Source organism: Lactuca virosa, chromosome 1 (genome assembly GCF_052849685.1).
Source record: "Lactuca virosa cultivar CGN04683 chromosome 1, Lactuca_virosa_CGN04683_v6, whole genome shotgun sequence".
Classification (NCBI taxonomy): domain Eukaryota; kingdom Viridiplantae; phylum Streptophyta; class Magnoliopsida; order Asterales; family Asteraceae; genus Lactuca; species Lactuca virosa.
In genome coordinates, this window is record NC_136426.1 from 85,484,277 (window position 1) to 85,505,560 (window position 21,284).

The 21,284-nt window shown below is 35.6% G+C and overlaps 1 protein-coding gene across 1 annotated transcript; it reads left to right on the forward strand.

The window, feature by feature from the left end:
* The first annotated feature begins 1,729 nt into the window (after nt 1-1,729).
* Nucleotides 1,730-7,538, forward strand: LOC145149863 (Leucine-rich receptor-like protein kinase family protein). Its single transcript, XM_079075239.1, has 3 exons — nt 1,730-1,928; nt 2,994-5,625; nt 6,969-7,538. The coding sequence occupies exons 2-3, from the start codon at nt 3,093-3,095 to the stop codon at nt 7,307-7,309; spliced, it is 2,874 nt and encodes a 957-aa protein (XP_078931365.1). The 5' UTR covers nt 1,730-1,928; nt 2,994-3,092; the 3' UTR covers nt 7,310-7,538.
* Nucleotides 7,539-21,284: the final 13,746 nt, after the last annotated feature.

Genomic DNA, 21,284 nt, shown 5'->3' on the forward strand with positions numbered 1-21,284 from the left:
GAGAGAGATTTGGGAGAGATTTGGGAGAGATTTCAAATAGAAAGAGATAGAGTGAAAACGATTTAGAGAGGTTTTGTTTGTGATTAATTTGAGTGTCCGACTTCTCAACGCAAGATTCGTAAACCCCGTTAAACCGTGTTTTAGTGTCGTACACAATCCCGATGATTGTGCAATAGTGTTTTATCGTTTTGGTTCGTTGTTTAGCACTGTTAAGGCTAAGGAAAATCAAACACATGAACTTTCCAAATGATGATTTCTCATTAGAATAGCGAATTGTATAGTGATTACATAACGTAAACCCTAACATACAAGGGTTATTGGAGTTGACCGGTTTGACTTGTTGACTTTGTTTGACTTTGAATTGACCGAAATTTGACGGTTGTCACATCTACAAAAGTCAACCCATTTACAAAGTCATACATGAATAACTTTGCAACCAACAACATGTAACCTTATCTCTATACTCTCTCTTTGGTTATGTAGAAGGACATCTAAAGTGGAACACAATTTTATTTTTTCATCCTCAAGATTACTATATGAACTCCTTCATTCTCTAAGTCTCTAGATAAGATTTTAGTTCACCATTCTCAACCAATAGTAGATAGTTTGGTGTAGGAATGAGAAGTTTTAGAAGCAGCCTAAACCAGACCATAAGCGAGAGAACAAGGAATCGATCGAAGCTAAAATGAAGAACCGGGAATTGAACCAGTATAGACTAAACCAGTTATGGTGCCAGTGTTTTCGAACCTCATTAATTCATTTTCCAACCCAGTAAGTCATTTTTCCAGACCCTTTAAGTCAGTTCTAGCCTCATTAAGTCATTTTGGCCTCCTCGCGGTTTAGTTAGTCTAGTTGAATCAGTGAAACGAGAAACGCTAGAACCGAAAACCGTATTAAATTATTTGATGGAATCGGAAATTGTCCCGTATAATGTAGGATTGGCCTGGTCGATGTCACTTCTTATTCAAGGCCGGTTTGGTTTGATTCGATGATCCATTTGATCATCCCTAGTAATATGATAAAGAGTATCTAGCTAGAAGTATTAGGAAACATGGACGACATTTTGAAGTATTAGGCGACATGTGTCGTCTCTATTGCCCAAAATTCTTATAGTGCTTGTTCATTTAAGTAAATCTTAAATTTAATTATTAAGATATCGAATGACAAATTAATAAGTTTAACTTAGGCCGACTCAAGTCGATTTGAGGTCTCGGACAAAATAAAAAAAAATGAGGCATTTTTTTGCCTCTACCTACTACGACTTAATACCAAAGTTTTTTTTATTTTTTATTATTTCTAAAACAATATAAATAGATACATAAAAATGGGCCCCAAAAATTTAGAGGCCGTGGGTTATCGTCCATGCTCCGTACCTTCTCATACTACCTGAGTTTTACTTAAATTAAGTCTATCAAAAAAACATTTGAGGTTGTTATTGACGTGGGAATAATTTTGAAAATCAATCATGTAAAATTGTAATAATGATGATTTTAAGTTTGAGAATTCAATCACACAACCGAAAAAATTAGAAAAGGAGGAAAAAAAAAATTACTTTCCAACGTTTTAAAGGGTACCTTTGTCACTTTCGAAATTCAGTCAAAAGAGCATTTTGGTCTTATAATTCCGACAAAATATCTTTAAACTTTCCTCCACATCTGTTCTTTTGCTTTTGTGCATCTCTCGTTCAACTCTTCGCTTTGTTCAAACACAAAGTCCAAAGGGGCCACTGGGTAATTATACCACATCAAACATCTTCCGGTTCTTTGACTCCTGGCCTGCACTTGTAGCCCATCACTCTATTTATACACTAAACTTCTCAAACGCTAACCCTCAAATCATATCTTACCCCCTCTCTCCCCAATCTCAGTTCTTCTGGTTCATGATGTTCATGAACTTTGATCTTCCAAGTACCTAATCATTATATTTTGGTATGTTTATTCTTATACTATATTCACTCTCTGTATTCTCTAGCTATGTGTCCCCTAATATTCAGTCAAGTCTCAAGAATTAAATTACCGAGCTTCTCATTTTAGACGTCTCATTCAAATTACATAGTGACATTATTCAAAATCTATAAATTGAGACACATACTATTTTCTTATTACATAGTGTACACAATTAATAGTATTCTAAATATTGGGCAACATTTTTACCTTTGAATATTCGATTCTTCACATAATAAAATTTAGAAAGTTGCCTCTATACATAGGATAGGAGTCATCAAATTAATAATTTTGGAACTCTTTTTGGTCCACAATATGTACTTACAATATTCTTTTTGTGGAATTGACTAATGACGTACTATAAGGAATAAGGTAAACTAAAAGGGTATCTCTTTATTCAAGTATATACCATAGCTAGAAATTACTTGGAAAGTAATTAAGTATGAGTATGTATGTCTATGTACTTAAGTCGTTACGTATATATGTCTATGTTTATACATGTGTATTTATGTATTATTTGCATTTCAAAATTTCTTGTTTTGAACCTAATACTTTCGTTAGTTTTATGAAAGAAAATGTATATACATTATTTTGCGTATTTATCACCTGCAAAGCGAGAGTTTTAATTCGAGATATCGTATAATATTTTTTTTACTTGGCTTAGTTATAAAGGTAAGAGCAGTTGTTATTTCATTATATTAATTATAACAATGCAATTATTTTTATGTCTATGATATAAAGATCCTCCACATATTAGGTTGTATTAATTAATTAAGTTACAATGATTTTGTTAACATTATTGCAAAATACTTTTCATCTTAAAGTTTCCAAATTCTTAAACATGAATTACTTTTATGTTATTTTAAAGAACGTTTCCGGTTTTATCCAGAGCACTTGTCGTCTTTTGTGTAGTAAACTTAATGCATGGCTCACAATCATTGTGGTATATGTGTGCCTGTAATCACTTTTACTTTTACCATTATTGAATATTAAATACATGAAGCACTGGATCCAATGATCAGTTAACATGTTTTTTCATTATGATGACAGAAAGCGATTGATCAAACTATTGCTCCGGTGGTGGAGTCTCATCTTTCTTTCTCACTGATTAAACACTTGCAGTTCCGTTAATTTCCAATTCGAATTCCAATGGAGAAGACAAGAGAAACAAACGCGCAGGAAATATGCTTCATGTTCTTGTTTGTATTCTTCTTGTGCTTTACTTGTGATGGCTTCACGTATGCCAATGAGCATGAAATACTTTTATCCATCAAAGCATCCGTCGATGATCCTTCGTCCTTCCTCTCCAACTGGAAGAACTCCTCTCTTTTTTGCACGTGGAATGGCGTTTCATGCAACTCCGACTCCACCTATGTCACTGGAATTGATCTTTCTGGGAAGAATCTATATGGGAGAATCTCGGAATCATTATTCAAGTTCCTGCATGTTGAAACAATCGATCTCTCCAACAATCAGCTCTCGGGTGGGATTCCCGAAAATGTTTTCTCTTGTTCTTCACTTGTTCATCTCAACCTAAGCAACAACAACTTAACAGGTTGGATTCCTGGAGGTTCCCTTCCAATGCTTGAGAAGTTAGATTTGTCAAATAACTTCCTCGCCGGTGAAATACCCACCGAAATTGGATCCTTCTCAGGGCTACTATATCTTGATCTCGGTGGAAATGCTTTGGTTGGCCAGATTCCGAAGTCCATCTCAAATTTAACAAGGTTAAAAGATTTAACTTTGGCATCAAACCAACTTGAAGGTGGCGTACCTTCGGAGTTAGGGTATATGAAAAGCTTGACATTCATCTACTTGGGCTACAACAACTTATCCGGTGGAATCCCAAAAGAAATCGGTGGGTTAATCTTGTTAAATCACCTCAATCTTGCTTTTAACAACCTCACTGGTGAGATCCCACCTTCACTTGGTAATCTCACCAACCTTAACTACCTTTTCCTATACTTCAACAAACTTACTGGTCCAATTCCTAAGACGATTTTTAGCCTCAAGAAGTTAGTGTCACTTGATGTTAGTGACAATTTCCTGTCAGGTGAAATTCCCGAACTCGTTTCCGAGTTCCAAGATTTAGAAGTCCTTCACTTGTTTTCAAATAATTTTTCTGGAAAAATACCGAAATCTCTAGCTTCTTTGTCTCATCTCCAAGTCCTTCAACTATGGTCCAACAAGTTTTCCGGTGATATTCCGGAGGATCTTGGAAAATACAACAATCTGACTGTATTAGACCTTTCTACCAACAATCTTACCGGAAATATCCCTGAAAGCCTTTGTTATTCCCGACATCTCCAAAAACTCATCCTCTTCTCCAATTCCCTTGAAGGAGGCATCCCTACAAGTTTGAGTCATTGCAGGAGCTTAGAAAGGGTTCGTCTTCAAAACAATAGATTATCCGGTCATTTGTCGCCGGAGTTCACTACATTACCCCTTGTTTACTTTCTTGACTTGTCGTCAAACTATCTCTCTGGGGAAATAAACCAATGGAAATGGAAAATGCCGAAACTCCAAATGCTGAGTTTGGCAAGAAACAGATTCTCAGGAGAGTTGCCTGATTCATTCGGTAGCATTAAGCTTGAGAATTTGGACTTGTCCGAAAATGATTTTTCCGGTCAAATTCCTCCGAGCTTTGGAAAATTTTCCGAGTTAATGGAATTGAAAATAAGCGAGAATAGACTCTCAGGAGAAATTCCTAAAGAATTGTCGTCATGCAAAAAGCTGGTGAGCGTCAACTTTAGTTACAATCATCTTACAGGTGAAATCCCAGAAACCCTTTCAAGGTTGCCAGTTCTAGGAAATCTTGATCTGTCGATGAACAAACTTTCCGGTGAAATCCCGGAAAACCTTGGGAATGTGGAATCTCTCGTTCAAGTAAACATATCTCACAACCATTTCCGTGGCAAATTACCTTCAACAGGAGTATTTTTGGCTATCAATTCCACTGCTGTCTTAGGAAATAACTTATGTGGGGGTGCTTCGGTCACCCATTTACCACCATGCAAGGAAATTAGAAGCTACAACTGGTGGTTCTTTGGGACAGCTTTGGCAGCTGTCACATTTGCTGCAATGTCTATTGTGGTCTTCATCTATATTAAAAGAAGAAAGGAAGCTGATGAAGAGGTGATTAAGAGAATGGAAAGCGCATCAGATGGAGGTGGGGAATGGGAGTTGCTATTCTTCGACCAGAAAGCTTCAACATTTCTGGCGATCGATGACATTCTGCTGTCTCTGAGAGGGCACAAGAGTGTGGTGGCAACGAAAAACATGCAATATTTTGTCCATGAAGTCGACCTCAATAATGATCCCATCCTCAAAATTAATGAGATAAGCAAACTTCGGCATCCAAACATCATCAAAATCATCTCAATTTGCAAATCGGAGAAAGGAAGATTCATTGTTGTTCATGAATATGTTGAAGGGAAGAAACTAAATGAAGTTATGGAGGTGTTAGGTTGGGAAAGTCGAGTGAAGATTGCCATCGGAATTGGGAAAGCTATACGTTATTTGCATGGGTGTTGTTCACCGGCGGGTATTCTTGTGGGTAATGTTTCGCCGGAAAATGTGGTGGTTAACGTGAAAGATGAGGCCTGTCTAAGATTAAATCCTCCCGGGATGATTTTTTCCGACAACACTAAGTGTTTGGTTTCTTCAGCATACATTGCACCAGGTATGTTACAAGGAACTTCTTCCACTTAAATAAATTCATCCATATAAAATATATACTGTCACAGGTTTATATATATGATAGCTACATCTTTAAATTCAAAAAACTTGCTACAGTTATTATACTAGTATTATGTAAGAAAACATACATGAATAGTTTAAAATCCAAGACACATGTAGAAAAAATTATGTCATGAATCATTATTTACGTAAATATATAAAGTTCATAAAATTATGTCATGATCTAATTAAGTAATTTACGTTGCATATAAAAATCATATGTAGTCATTATTTTATCTGAACTTTAGCAATAACCCATGCATACATGACTTGAACAAGGTAGACAAAGCGGCAACAAAACATCACGACTTTGTTCCCTTTTTGCTTTTACAACTGTACGTGAGGAAGAGATTTATAGTTTTTTACTCTCCCACCTTTCCCATTAAAAAAAAAAATAAAAAAGGAATTTCAAGAATCGATTTGAGATATAAATTTCAGAAAGCTTCCAATAATTTTAAGTATAAACAACACTTTTTAATTAAATTAAATTTTAATATATGTACATGGTAATCCATATTTTCATTTTATAAAATTAAATACAAACAGGATGTAACTTTTCAAATGTTGCAAGTTGCTAACATTGGGAAAACCTAAACTAGAGCAAAGAATGTCTTGGAATTTGGAAAATCATTGTTCATTTCTTTTGTTATTTTTTAGACTATAAGCAACAAGTAAAATTGTATTTCAATAAAAAGCCTTTTTAAAACTATTTCATCAGCTGAAAATGTAATTAATAGAAGTACATGAATATGAGTTACATAAATATCAAAAGTTGTTATTTAATATTTTTTTCATAGAGAAACTTTGGATCAAATAGCATTATGCAATATGCCATTTAGTCTAAAAGTGGGCCAAATTCCACTGGTTTTTGTTTTTAATTATAAAGTTTGACTAATTATATAATTACAAAACCTGCAGTGTAAATATCATTAATTATGTGTTGAGACATTAAAAAAATAAAATTAATATAAGAAATCTTTAGGAAACAATATGTAGTATACTTTTTTAATAATTATAAAACAATTACCAAGAAATTTGTAACTTTGCAGTTTTCTTCGACAAAATTATATAGTGATCAGTAACTATGGTTTAGTTGATTGTCAATTGTAAATAATGTTTTACGACCATATATGTATTGGGTTGTCTATAAATTCAAAATGCAAATTTTAATCACAATTTAAAAAACCAATTTCAAAATGCTTTAATCGAAGAGGAGTGGTTCATATATATACATATATATTTTTTCTTTTATGTAGTCGTTAAAAGCATTAACTTGTATTAATGCAGAGACAAAAGATACCAAGGAGATAACCAAGAGCAGTGACATGTATGGGTATGGCCTCATCCTCATTGAGTTACTTACAGGAAAAACTCCCATAGATGCTGAGATGGGTTTGCATGAAAACCTAGTTGACTGGGCACGATACTGCTACTCGGATTGCCACCTGGATACATGGGTTGATCCTTCACTTAAGGTACAAGTACTGAAGAACCCTAATCAGACCGTTGAGATAATGAATCTTGCCTTACAGTGCACAGATAGTGATCCTGCTGCGAGGCCATGCGCTAGGGATGTACTCAAAACTCTCGAGTCTATAATTAGGTGGTCAAGTGCTTTTTGTTTCTAGTTAGGTTTTAGTCAAGGTCGTGGGTAATTCTATAATTTATTTTTATTTTTATTTTTCACTTTTTGGTTCTCTTTTACTATGAGGTCTTTGCTTGAGTGGTAGTGAAGTAAATGTTTTTTGTTGGATATTGTCTTCATACTCCACCGATGAATGTAATAATGAATGTAGATATTATGAAGCAATGTCAAATATATGGCTGAAATAATATCAGAAAAGGCTTTATTTTTCATGAAGATTTGATTTAGGAAAGGTCAAAACAATCCCAAATGTTATGATGTAAGTCGTGAACGCGAAGATAATGTTTTGAGCATTCTGTATTTAATGAAGATTTAGATAAAGCCCGATACTGAAAAGCACTAGTGGTGTCTATACAATAAATCATGTTACTGGATTATTCAAGCACAACAGTCAAACTATATACTCATTTAACGGGAGGAAGACATCATTATAATTCTTCTAGTATCAGTATATACAAGTATTCAAAAGCTATAATAGACGATATAATATAAGCACGGTTGGTGATTTTAGTGTCATTAGGACATTTTGTGTATTTGAAACTTACATGTGATTTAAGGGGCTTCATAATCTGTACTCTAATATATGTTTGGGTATGTGCTAAGTGCACACATACATAAGTTCGAATTAGAAATTTGTTCGACGACAAGTCGGGGGTTCAGGGGCAGCGCCCCAAAAACTCTTCGAATTTTACAAGTGGGTACATAGTGGAATAATCGAATTCTTGAGGGTGATTATGGTAAAACTGACTAAGGGGCAGCGCCCCAAAAACTCTTCGGATTTTACAAGTGGGTACATAGTGGAAATCAAATTCTTGAGGGTGGTTATGGTAAAACTGACTAAAATCGTCAGTTTTGGAAACCATTGATTTCCTCATTAATTCCGGATTCCCTTGACTTGTTTCCAAAGCAAACCATGACGGTCAACCCTAAAACAAAACCCTACTTATCGTTTTCTATATAAACGACTCTCCTCTTGAGGAGAATGGACGACGTTTTTAGCTCTCGTTTTCTTCATACGAACTCAGAATCTTCTAACAATTTGGCTTACGTTTTCTGTGCCTAGATTCATAAGTGTCCTCTTGGGATTATCCTAGACTGAGTTTCTTGTAACCCGGGCATAGGGTAGAATTATCAGTTCGGAAAGTGTTTACACGATCCAAAGTGTATCCAGATCTCCACCATAAACCCTACCCAATTTCTAACAATCGAATTGATATTTTCTGTTTCTGGAGATGGTTGAACCAATCCGCGACATGACCACGAAGTTCGCAAAACTGGAGAAGTTTGAAGGCGTTGATTTCAGGTACTGGAAGAAGAAGATGCACTTCATGCTGACCACTCTTAAGGTAGCATACGCTCTGACTACTCCAAGACCACTTGAACCGAAGGAAGGTATTGATGAGACACTTGAAGATACCAGGAAGAGGCAAAAGTGGGACAACGACGACTACATCTACAAATGTCACATCTTGAACGGTATGTCTGATGCTCTATTTGATATCGATCATGATGCTTTAACTGTTGAGGATTTGTGGGACACCCTTGAATTGAAAAACATCACTGAGGACGCTTCTAGCAAGAAGTTTATTGTTAGTGACATTAATAACTTTAAGATGGTCGATTCAAGGCCTGTCACTAAACAATACAATGAACTCCTTGGTAAGTATGGTCAATTTAAACTGCACAATGTGAATATGGATAAATCGATTGTTGTGTCAAGTGTAATTGAAAAACTTCCACGATATTGGAAGGATTTCTTGTGTCAAGTGTAATTGACAAACTTCCACCATATTGGAAGGATTTCAAACATAAACTAAAACATTAAAAGGAGGAGCTGTCATTGGTTCAACTGGCTAGTCATATTCGTATTGAAGAATCTCTTCGTACGAAGAAAATTGACAAATATGATAAAACCAAAGGGAAAATGAATCTGGATAACCCTCTGTTAATATGGTTGAAAATAAAGCCAAGAACCCGAACCATAAAGGATATGGAAAACGTAAGCAGAAACATGTCCCAAATAACTCTAACAAAAAAAGGAACTGGTTTGTTGGAGGTGCAAAATGGTGGGGCATTGTAAGTGTGATTGTCATGTGAACTTAGGCAACAATAATAACAATAATGGTGTTGGAAACAGTGGAGCCAATGGAAGTGTGAACGGGTCTTCGGGCAAAGTTAAAGGAGGTTAGTTTTTGACTAACTTTGATAATTCTAGTCAGAATTATGTTTACTATGTTTCACTCGTTCCTAAATCGTTTTATGTACAAGATGATGATGTTTCTTGGTGGGTCGACTCCGGGGCAACGAACCATGTATGCAAGGATAAACGATTGTTTGAAACATTAACACCGCTTGAAGATGGATCGGTGCTGAGAATGGGAGATGATTCTTTTATACGTATTTGTGGTGTCGGTGTCTTGAATTTACTTCTGGAAGGACTATTAGGCTTTTTGATGTTTTGTTTGTTCCTACGATTCGAAAGAATCTTGTTAGTTCTAGTTGTTTGAATTATGGTGGTTTTAAACAAGTTACTGAGTCAAATAAGTTCATTTTATCTTGAGGTGGAATGTTTATTGGTTTTGGATATTTATATAATAGAATGTTTCGTTTGATTATTATTGATAAATTATTACTTATTCAAAATTTTGCATTTGTATCTTCTACTTCTAATGTTGATAAATCTATGCTTTAGCATGTAAGATTAGTCCATATCAACTTTAGAATGATGCATAAGATATCAAAAGATGGATTGATTCCTACCTTTGACATGACTTATGATAAATGTAAAACATGCATGCTTACAAAAGTGACAAAACAGTCATTTCCTAGTGTCACTAGAAATTCGACTATTTTGGAGCTTGTACATAGTGACCTGTGTGATTTTCACTCCACTCCTTCCTTCAGAAATAAAAAGTATGTAGTCACCTTCATTGATGACTGCACTCGGTTTTGCTATGTGTACTTGTTACATTCTAAGGACGAAGCCTCAGATAAATTCAAAATATACCAAACCGAGGTGGAATTGCAATTAGGCGATTCGGTTAAGTGTCTTAGGACTGATACAGGAGGTGAATATATGGATCTCATATACTTCTAATCAGTGGTTATCATTCATGAGACCATGACACCTTACTCGCCCCAACAGAATGGAATTGTTGAACGCAAAAATCGAGTTTTAAAGGAAATGGTAAAATCGATGTTGTCATACTCGGGATTGAGCAATAGATTATGGGGAGAGGCCATGTTAAAGGCCTGCTATTTATTAAATAGGGTTCCAAATAAAAATAACAAATATATCCCATATGAACTTTCGTTCAAGAAAAAGCGGAATTTAAGTTATTTTCGAGTTTGGGGATGTCAGGCAGTTGTAAAACTAACCGATCCTAAAAGGACAAGTTTGGGAGAACGTGGAATAAATTGTATATTCATTGGATATGCTAAACATTCCAAGGCATATAGGTTCTGCCTAATTGAACCTAATGATTCGGTATCGGTTAACACCGTTATTGAGTCATGAGATGCAACTTTTGATGAGATGCGCTTTGCATCTATTCAAAGGCCTAAGGATCTAAATTTTGGCACTAATGAAGTGCAAAATCCAGAAAGTTTAGATGGTGTTACTGAACCAGAAACACAAGAGCTACGAAAATGCAAAACATGCCAAATTCAGAAAAATTTCGGTTTCAACTTCCAAATGTACCTGGTGGAAGGCACAATGGATGAGGAGGGTCTTCAATAATCTTATTGTTATAGTATTGATGATGATCCAAAGACATTTCAAGAGGCCATACAGTCTCAAGATGTATTATTTTGGAAGAAAATAATTGATGATGAAATGTCATCAATTCTTGAAAATAACACTTGGGTGTTGACTGATTTGCCTCAAGGTTCTAAACCACTTGGTTGCAAATGAATTTTCCAAAAAGAAAATTAATGTTAATGGTACTATTGACAAGTTCAAAGTCCGGTTATTCATTCATGGTTTTAGACAAAAACCCGGTGTTGACTATTTTGATACGTATGCTCCGGTTGCACATATTTCTACTATTAGATTGTTGATTGCCTTGGCAAGTATCCACAATATGGTCATTCATCAAATGGACGTGAAAACAACCTTTTTGGATGGTAAACTTGACGAGTAAGTTTACATGAAACAACCAGAAGGTTTCATTATGCCCGGTAAAGAGCATATGGTTTGTAAACTTGTAAAATCTTTGTATGGGCTGAAACAAGCGCCTAAACAATGTTATCAAAAGTTTGATGATGTTATTTTGTCCTCTAGTTTAAAGATTAACCAATGTGAGAAATGTGTTTATAGTAGATTTGATGATGCTACTAGTGCTGGAGTGATCATTTGCTTATATGTAGATGACATGTTGATTTTCGATACCGACCAAAATCAAGTGGATGAAACAAAGAAATTGTTATCATCAAAGTTTTTCATGAAAGATTTGTGAGATAATGATATAATTCTTGGAATAAGAATTAAAAGGATGAACAAAGGTTTGATAATGACTCAAGTCTTTATATTGAGAAAATTCTCAAGCGGTTTAATTTTACTGATTGTTCTCCCTGTGAGCACTCCTATGGATCCAAGTGTGAAATTAATGGATAACACAGGAACTCCTATTTCACAATTAGAATAATCTAAGGCCATTAGTAGTTTGATGTATGAAATGACAAGTACCAAACCTGATATTGCTTTTGTTGTAGGAAAATTGACCAGGTACACTAAAAATCCTAATGCTCAACATTGGCAAACAGTGAATAGAGTGTTTAAGTATCTCAAAGGAACCATGGATTATGTCTTGAGTTACTTGGTAAATCCTTCGGTTTTGGAAGGAAATTCGGATGCAAGTTGGATAACCAACCTAGAGGATCATTCCTCAACGACTGGTTGGGTATTATTGCTTAGGGGGTGCCATTTCCTGGGCTTCCAAGAAGCATACTTGCATTACAAACTCAACAATGGAATCTGAGTTTGTTGTGTTACATTCTGCTAGTAAAGAAGCTGAATGGTTAAGGAACTTAGTCTATGATATTTTTTTGTGGTCTAAACCGATAGCACTTATTTCTATCAGTTGTGATAACATTGCCGCTTTGGGTAAGGCCTATACTCATGTGTATAATGACAAGTGCTGACATTTAGGTACCCAACATAATATGGTTAGAGAACTAATCATGAATAGTGTAATCTCGATTGAGTTTGTGAAATTGCAACAAAATTTGGCAGATCATTTGACTAAGGGTTTGTCAAGAGACTTAGTGCACAAAACTATGATTGGGATGGGATTAAAGTCCATCTAAATTTTGTAATGGTGAGACACCCAATTCCCTTCTAATATGACACCAGGAGTTGAATTCAATGTGGAAAGCTCACTCTTATAGATTGGAACACATGAAGTATACATCTCAGGTAATGTGTTCGGTTCTGCAGTTGACCAGGTTGAAGTTTAACTTCTTAATAATTCCTTTGATTAAATGTACGTGCGGATACATGGAAAGGAGTTACCTATGTGATTGTGAAATGTAGCCGCATTTCAAGAGGTTGTGGACTTGGCCTTGATACGATCACGAGAGGATTAGGACACGCGACTTAATAAGAGTGTCAAGTTGTATTTTGCTAGAATATTCAATAAACTGGTATGTATTTTACTTTCTGGTATTCAAATCGGTTGATGGGTTCAATTCTTAGAACATCCTGATTCTCGAGTATTTGTAAGTGTATGATACTAAGTGGAAATTCAATCATTACGACATTTTCATTATGTACTGGTTTGGTTTTGTTTTGATAATTTAATGTTTGTTCAAGGGTTACACTAAAATGGGGGAGGATTGTTGATGATTTTAGTGTCACCAGGACATTTTGTGTAATTGGAACTTACATGTGAGCTAAGGGGTTTCATAGTTTGTACTCTAATATATGTTTGGGTATGCGGAGTTCACGCATGTATAAGATCGAATTAGAAGTCTGTTCGGCGACAAGTCGGGGTCCGGGGGCAACGCCCCGAGGTCCGGGGTTTCAAAAGGGGCAACGCCCCTTTGGCGGCGTCTAGGGGGAGTGCCCCTAGCGGGGTCTAATAGGCAGATTCCCTGGCTAGGGTCCAATAAGCAGATCCCCTGGCAGAGCCCTAATAATTCTTCATATTTTACAAGTGGGTACATAGTGGAAAAATCAAATTCTTGAGGGTGATTATGGTAAAACTGACTAAGATCGTCAGTTTTGGAAACCATTGATTTCCTCATTAATTATGGATTCCCTTGACTTGTTTCCAAAGCAACCCTTGACGGCCAAACCTAAAACAAAACCCTACTTATCGTTTTCTATATAAACGACTCTCCTCTTGAGGAGAATGGACGACCTTTTTAGCTCTCGTTTTCTTCATACGAACTCAAAATCTTTTAGTAATTTGGCTTACATTTTCTATGTCAGATTAGTAAGTGTCCCCTTGGGATTATCCTAGGCTGAGTTTCTTGTAACATGGGCATAGGGTAGAAATATCAGTTCGGAAAGTTTTTACACGAGCCAAGGGGTATCCAGATCTCCACCATAAACCCTACCCAATTTCTAAAAAGCACTAGTCATACGGTTCTTGTGTTGTACCTAAGGCCACTTCCATGGATAGATCCATTGGTGACAGAACTTAACGATAATCATTTGATTGTCATTATACCCTTATATGGATTCCCCACACCTTAGCTGCCAATCTTTACCACGTTGCATGTTACTCCTTCATTTGCATGGACTTTAACTCCCACTATCTTTAATCAACATATCATACTTTTAGTTATAGGATCATGGTTAGTTTTTAGCACCACTACTTCCTTATTTTTAGTATTTCTTTTATTATTTAAAGCCTATGTACATCAGTACAAAATGACCTATGGCCATGCTTTTTGGAAACTGGGTTATCACGGATTTGGTTAATTACGTCACCAAAGGCCATTAATCAAACTTCAGTAATATTTTAGTTACATATTAACTAAAAATCATCACCATTGGAAACTATGTTCACACATTTCGTTAATGTTTTATATAAGAATGTGATAAATACTAGCCAATAGTCATGTTAGATCACTCTTGTTGTAGGTATGTTATTATGACATTTAAAAAAACATATGACCATGTGTGTTTTACGAGGATAGTTTAATTTTATATGTATGTATAAAGTTAATGATTTTGAATATAAAATAGTAAAACATGTGAACGTAAGTATTTTATTATGAAATTTAAAAAAAACAAAACATGTAACTAAACGTACTTTGTAGTCAGATTTTAATTTCCACGTGTTTGTAAAAGTAGCAAATAGTAACAATAAAAGAAAAAAAAACTTTGTCACTATAAGTGTTTTATAATCACAGCTGGATGTTGAAAAGTAAACCAAATATTTGGAGGGAGTTCAATTTTTTCGTGATCTAAAAAATTCAATTTTCCTTCTTTACTAAAATTTTAACAGTTTTCCCCTTTTTCCAAAAATTAAATATTTTTATTTTCTTTTTTCTCTAAAAAAACATTAGACCTAATCCCATATCCTCTCTCTTTTTCTCTGTCGTCATCTTCTCCTTTTGATAGAATTCTCTATCTTCCCAAACAAACACAGGGGCAACGATCGATCGGCCATCACCACCTTTGGTGGTCTATCTGTCCAGTCCTTCCCCTCCACCATCGATGTTGTTCTCCTGTCTGGAGTGAAAATTTCAACTCCCTCTGAATTGGCATGTGCCTGATCCTTTTGATTCCTTTCTCAACCCTAAAAGCCACCCACATGTCGACTTCTTTCTATTTCTCCCATTCAGCCTAAATCTCGAGTTCGAGATTTTTCTCCTTATCGACGCTGCTCCATCAGACTCTCACATAAGTTAAAAATTCCTAATCAATTTCAGCTGCACCAGCCGAGAGATGCATCGCCATCAGCTTACTAGAATCGATTAATTCTACCCCACCATATTCTTCACTTGCTTCTTATTTTAGGTTACATCCACCAGATGAGGAACTCATACGACACTCTTAATCCTCCATTATCTATCCAAAATTAGCCACAAGTTTTGAGTGTTTCTTTTTCTCGAGTTGGTGTAATCTGTAAAGAAGAAGGTGAAACCGGTAAGCTGTGGTGTTAAGTGCGAACCGGAACCAGAGAATGGGGAAGAAGAATCGGAGCATAGAAATCATATAAGGATTATGTGATTTCTCATATTTGGTAACCCAAAATTCCTATTGTCTTTCAATTTGATAGATTCTTAGGGTAATAACCAAACCCTAATAGGGATTTTCTTATGGATAGGAAATTAATGTGGTAGTGGATGATTCAATAATCTTGGCCAACATATCTGAGTATCTTGAAATGGCTATGTAAATCCCAAATACCTTTGTCCAATTTTTGAGCATGATTCCTCCAAGTGGTCTAAAGTTAAGTTTCATGCTTTGTCTTTCAATTTGTTGTTGCATAATTCGATTCAGCATTTGCATTATATATTGGAAGTGATTTTTCAAAAGATTTTGATGCTTGGCGTTTTTATTGATTTTTGTAGATGGGAAAACTACAGAATACAAATAACCGGACATTTTTACCTTTGGTGTGGTTAACCTTAGTGTTGACGAAGGTTATGTGAAGGCTCTAAGAGGTCTTAATGTTACCCTTAGGTTGGACCATTTTTTCCCAGTTGTTACTGGGTAAACTTGTTTCTTCTCTTATCTAGTTATCATCATATACCCCCACCCTCACCCATTATCAAACATCAATCATCATTTTCCGTATTGATAAATTTGCAATTGTGTCTAGTTGAGGGAGTATGTTGACGACACATAATACTACATCAACATCATGTTAGATGAGAAGCAGAACCATCTTCTGATGAACTCATAATCATGGTTGGAGCCTTTGGAATGAACATTACCATTGAGCTTTTCATTCTTATTTTTATTTTTTACAAGTAAATATATTTTTGTATTCAGTTGTTGATATTTCTTTCATTGATTACATTTGTGTTGTTATTTCAAGATGATGAAAGATTAAGGAGATGGAAAGAGCAATGACTTAGAGGTCTTAATGTCGCATATATTCAAGGTAATTAATTTTGTGTATATGCAGATCAAGATCTCTTATAATGCATAGTAAGAAAATTTTGTAATTAAACAGGCATGAGTTACATATTGCTATTATTTGTAAAAAAAATAAATAAATGCAAGTACATTGCTACCATGGGTAGAAAAATGTTAGTACATCGTTATTATTGGTACAAATAAAGTAAATTTACTAATTATGTATGTTGTTCTTAATATTTTTTAGGTGTGGGAAATAATGAACAAGTTCAAAGGCATGGAGAGATGCAAATAGATATACAACGAAGACAAACATAACTTAAATAACAATTGGCGGGGTTTATGATATAATTTAAGAACCTCTTGATAATCCAACGAATGTTTTTTTAAAACTAAGTTGTTAACATTTATTAGATTGTGTATGTAATTGTATTAGATATGTTTAATGTATTAGACAATTTGTATAATATGTTTATTAATTTAAGTTGTTTAACTTACATGATGTTAATTGATCAATATTTAGCATATAAATGATTTTAAGTTGTTCAAAAATAGTCATGGAAAACAAAAAAGTGTGATTAAATGTCAATAATAGTCACCGTTTAATCTATTATGTGTCACTAATAGTCAATAATAGTCATGACAAACGAACACAACGTGTGACTAAAAGTAGTTCATGATTATGATTTGTTATATTACATGTCACTAAAAGTCAACAATAGCCATGAAAAATGAAAAACATGTGACTAATACTATTTTATGGTCATGTTTTAATACATTACATGTCACTAAAAGTTGGCAATAGCCATGACAACTAAAAACATGTGACTAATACTAGTTACAGTCACGTTTTAATATATTATGTATCACTAAAAGTCATCAATAGCCATGAAAAATTAAAAAACATGTGACTGATACTAGTTTATGGTCATGTTTTAATATATTACTTGTCACTAAAAGTCAACAATATTCATGAAGACAAAACAACTTGTGAATGAAAGTAGTTTATGGTGATGGTTATCAAAAAATGAGTGAAAAAACAAAAAAAAATCGATACCCTATGGTGACGGTTTTTACCTATAGTAACGATTTTTATGGGTTATAGTCCCCACAATTAAATGTCACCATAACTTATCTTAAATGATGCGACTTTTCCTTTCACATTGAATGAAAAAAAAAACTCTGTCATAAAATGTCTATAGTGACAGGTATTTTGTGTGGTCAAAGACCAGTTTTGTACTAGTGGTAATTGCATTACGAATAGGAGAAGAATTATTAGTAAAGTATCCATGTTTATGTTTCTTATTTCATTGGTAAATTATAAATCTCAAATCTGCCCTATCTTGGAGATTGACCATCTTGAATCATACTCTAACAATTTGTGCTTTCATTCCCAACCTTGCAAAGCCTCCTCACCGCTATTATCAACCGAAAGAGTATTTTGCCTCCATAGCCGACCAATTGGGTCAACTTATGCTTTCATTCCCAACCTTGCAAAGCCTCCTCACCGCTATTATCAACCGAAAGAGTATTTTGCCTCCATAGCCGACCAATTGCATTACGAATAGGAGAAGAACTATTAGTAAAGTATCCATGTTTATGTTTCTTATTTCATTGGTAAATTATAAATCTCAAATCTGCCCTATCTTGGAGATTGACCATCTTGAATCATACTCTAACAATTTGTGCTTTCATTCCCAACCTTGCAAAGCCTCCTCACCGCTATTATCAACCGAAAGAGTATTTTGCCTCCATAGCCGACCAATTGGCTCAACTTATTGCTATAAGTATCGCCAACAACAACCGCCTCGATGACATCATCGCCAAGCTAAACGAGACCACTGAAATCCTCACTACCACATTCATCAAAAGCAAAAATATGGGGGCTATCTTACTACCGCTAACCACTTCACAATCGACGCCACCATCGCCAACACCACCACCAACATCTCCATCACAACCGTTGCTGCTAACAACACCAATATATCCACTATTAACACTGTCGGCACCCGCACCATCATCAATCCAATTGAAGAAACCAGTGACGTCGCCCCCATTACCTTAGGAACCGCTCCGACCACTCAATATCACTTTTCATCAGCTAGGCTGAAGATTCCCTGCTTTATTTACTATTTGCATTTACTTATCGGACCACTTGGACGAGGTCCATTTTAAGGAGATAGGAATTGACATAGTTCTAGTATTGTACCTAAGGCCACCTTCATGGCCATTTTTTAGATGTCTTTGGGGCTGTTGAGTCATAAAAATGAGTGCTTGGTCACTTGCATCCATCCATGTATGGGTTCTAGAGCAATAGAGGACTTTATAAAATTAGGGTTTGCTTTTGTGCTCCTTTATGGAATGCAAATTGATAAAGTCATAGACTTTATCAATTAATATGTTCATTTAGGTCGGATCCTAATATGTTCATTTAGGTCGGATCTAAATGTTTGAAAGCCTAACTTTCGGTATTAAGAGTTTAATGTAGTTTTTGGATATCAGGTGGCTACGTTAAACGTAGATTTCTCTACGCCAAGTGTAGCATATAAAAGGACTGTTTTCAATCAGGAGCTCTACGTGGAGCGTAGAGCAGTATGCTACACTGAGCGTAGGTCAACTAAGGGTTGACCTTTCAATTTTTGACCAAGTTTGTCTTTTGGTCAACTGTGTTGAGATTTAGTCTTGGAAGGGCGAAATGGTCTTTTGCCCAAGGAGGATTAGCTATGAACCAAAACTCTTTGAGAGTTAATGATTACCTTAATTGTTACTTAGTATTTATTGTGTGTATGTTTAGCGTGAGGAAATTCGATATCATCAGCTAAAGTGCATGAGTTATCTTGTCTTTCAGATTGAGGTGAGTCTTCTCAATATATTATGTAGGATGTTAGACTGTCTTTGTGAATCTTTCATGGAATACCATGGGAGTACCATGAAACGTGTATGAAATACCATGGGAGGGCCATGACACTGATGTAAAAGACCATGGGAGGACCATGGTAACCGTACAAAAGACTATACGAGGACCATAACAACTAAGATTGTAGGAGGACTGTAGCAATATGTGGTTGTATGTATATGGGAGGACCATGGCATTCACATGTTCGTTACTGATTGTATGGTATATGGTATATTGGGGAACTCACTAAGCTTTGTGCTTATGATTTTATGTTTAAATGTTCCAGGTAATTCTAGTTCAAAAAGGAAGGGCCCGACCTATTCATACTGCATCCCATGTAGTTTATTTCTGCATCATTGATTTATGATTTTGACTTTGATGCTTGAAACATATTATACTATGATTGTCTTTTGAAAAAAATGGTTGAATGGTTTTAGTGATTGAAAAGTAAAACATTTTACTTGATATTTTTGGGATGTTACAAGTTGGTATCAGAGCCTTGGTTTGAGGGTTTCAGACACTTTCGGGTGTGTCTGAACTCAAACTGAGGATTAATAAATATTTTTCTAAAAAGAAAATATTTTTATAAAGAAAATGGTGAGATGCTTGCAATCAGTCGAGCTCAAGTAAGTGATTCCCGAAATACCCATACATGAATGTTATGCTTTAGTATGCTAATATGTGAATTGCATACTGGTATAGGGTTAATGATCTGCTCAGGGATGCATGATATGATGCTTGTTAGGAGAGATGTATTTTATATGCCTTTTATGTGATAAGGTGCTTTAGGATTTGTAATGAAACTAGAAATTATTTGATGTATGCACTAGGCTGGTACATAGTTAAGACTAAATAGCCATAAAAAGTTTGATTCAACCTTATTACTTGTTCTTGTCTGATGAAGGCCTTACGATAGATCCATATATTCGAACATCTATTTTATTGTAATTATGTATGACCTGCATTATTAATGGAGGTATGGATAGGTGTGGAAGCTAGTTTTAGGCTTGTACTACTAAAAGCACGAGATCCGTACTCGAATCAAGGAAAGTCACGGAGATTCTAAGTAGGTTGTAGTATGAGAAATTCTTCAAGTATGTTCTGATCTTTTGCAGTGTTGCCTTTCAGTATGATGATGATTACTCAAGGAGGTTTTGGTTCTGGTTCTGGTTCCAATTCAGGCTCTGACGATGAACCAATATATGAGAGAGTGCATGAGTTTATCACGTCAGAGATAATGTGCGGGATATTATATGCAACTCCAGTTATGTTTGGCACGATCAAAGAAGGAATTATGGAGTTGTCAGAGGGGTGCTTAGGGGGTTTTCAGGCAGAGCTTGCAGTTTTTCAGTTCGAGACTCATACTTTCACCTTTCGGGAGTTTAGAGCTTGTAGGGCTTCAGATTTCTTCGAAAAGAAGGACGTCATTGCCCGTAGATGCTGGATTACGGACATGAAGAGTACTCTGCGGATGAGCTTCTGCCCTAAAGGGTCGAATGTGAGGTTTGCATCTTGTCTTCTGAGAAATCGAGCTCGCGACTGGTGGGAGGAGGTTAGTCATGCTTTGGGAGCAGAGGTTATTGGCGCCATGACCAGGGCAAAATTTGTTACCATGTTCAAATCAGATTTCTTACCGGCTATCAAGGTGTAACGGCTGGCGAGTGAGTTTTAGGATATTCGTCAGACGACAGAGACTACAACAGAGACCATTGCCATGTTTGGTGAGAGTGCTTTACTACTTTTGTAGTATGTTGCAGATGAGGAGATGAAGAAGGTGATATATCATGATATGTTGAGGGATGAGATTAGGGAGTTAGTTAGGATCTCAGGTTGCAGGACCTTGGAAGATATTATTGACGTTTCCCAGGATTAGGAGATCGAGTTGGAGCTTCATACGAAGCGGAAGCCAAATCAAGCACAGACGATAGAGGGCTCAATAAATATGCCCAAGACTTTTGACTCTCGATATAGAGGCCAGCAGGTCCAAAGCTGTTGTGGCAAGTGCGGTAAAACACATGATTA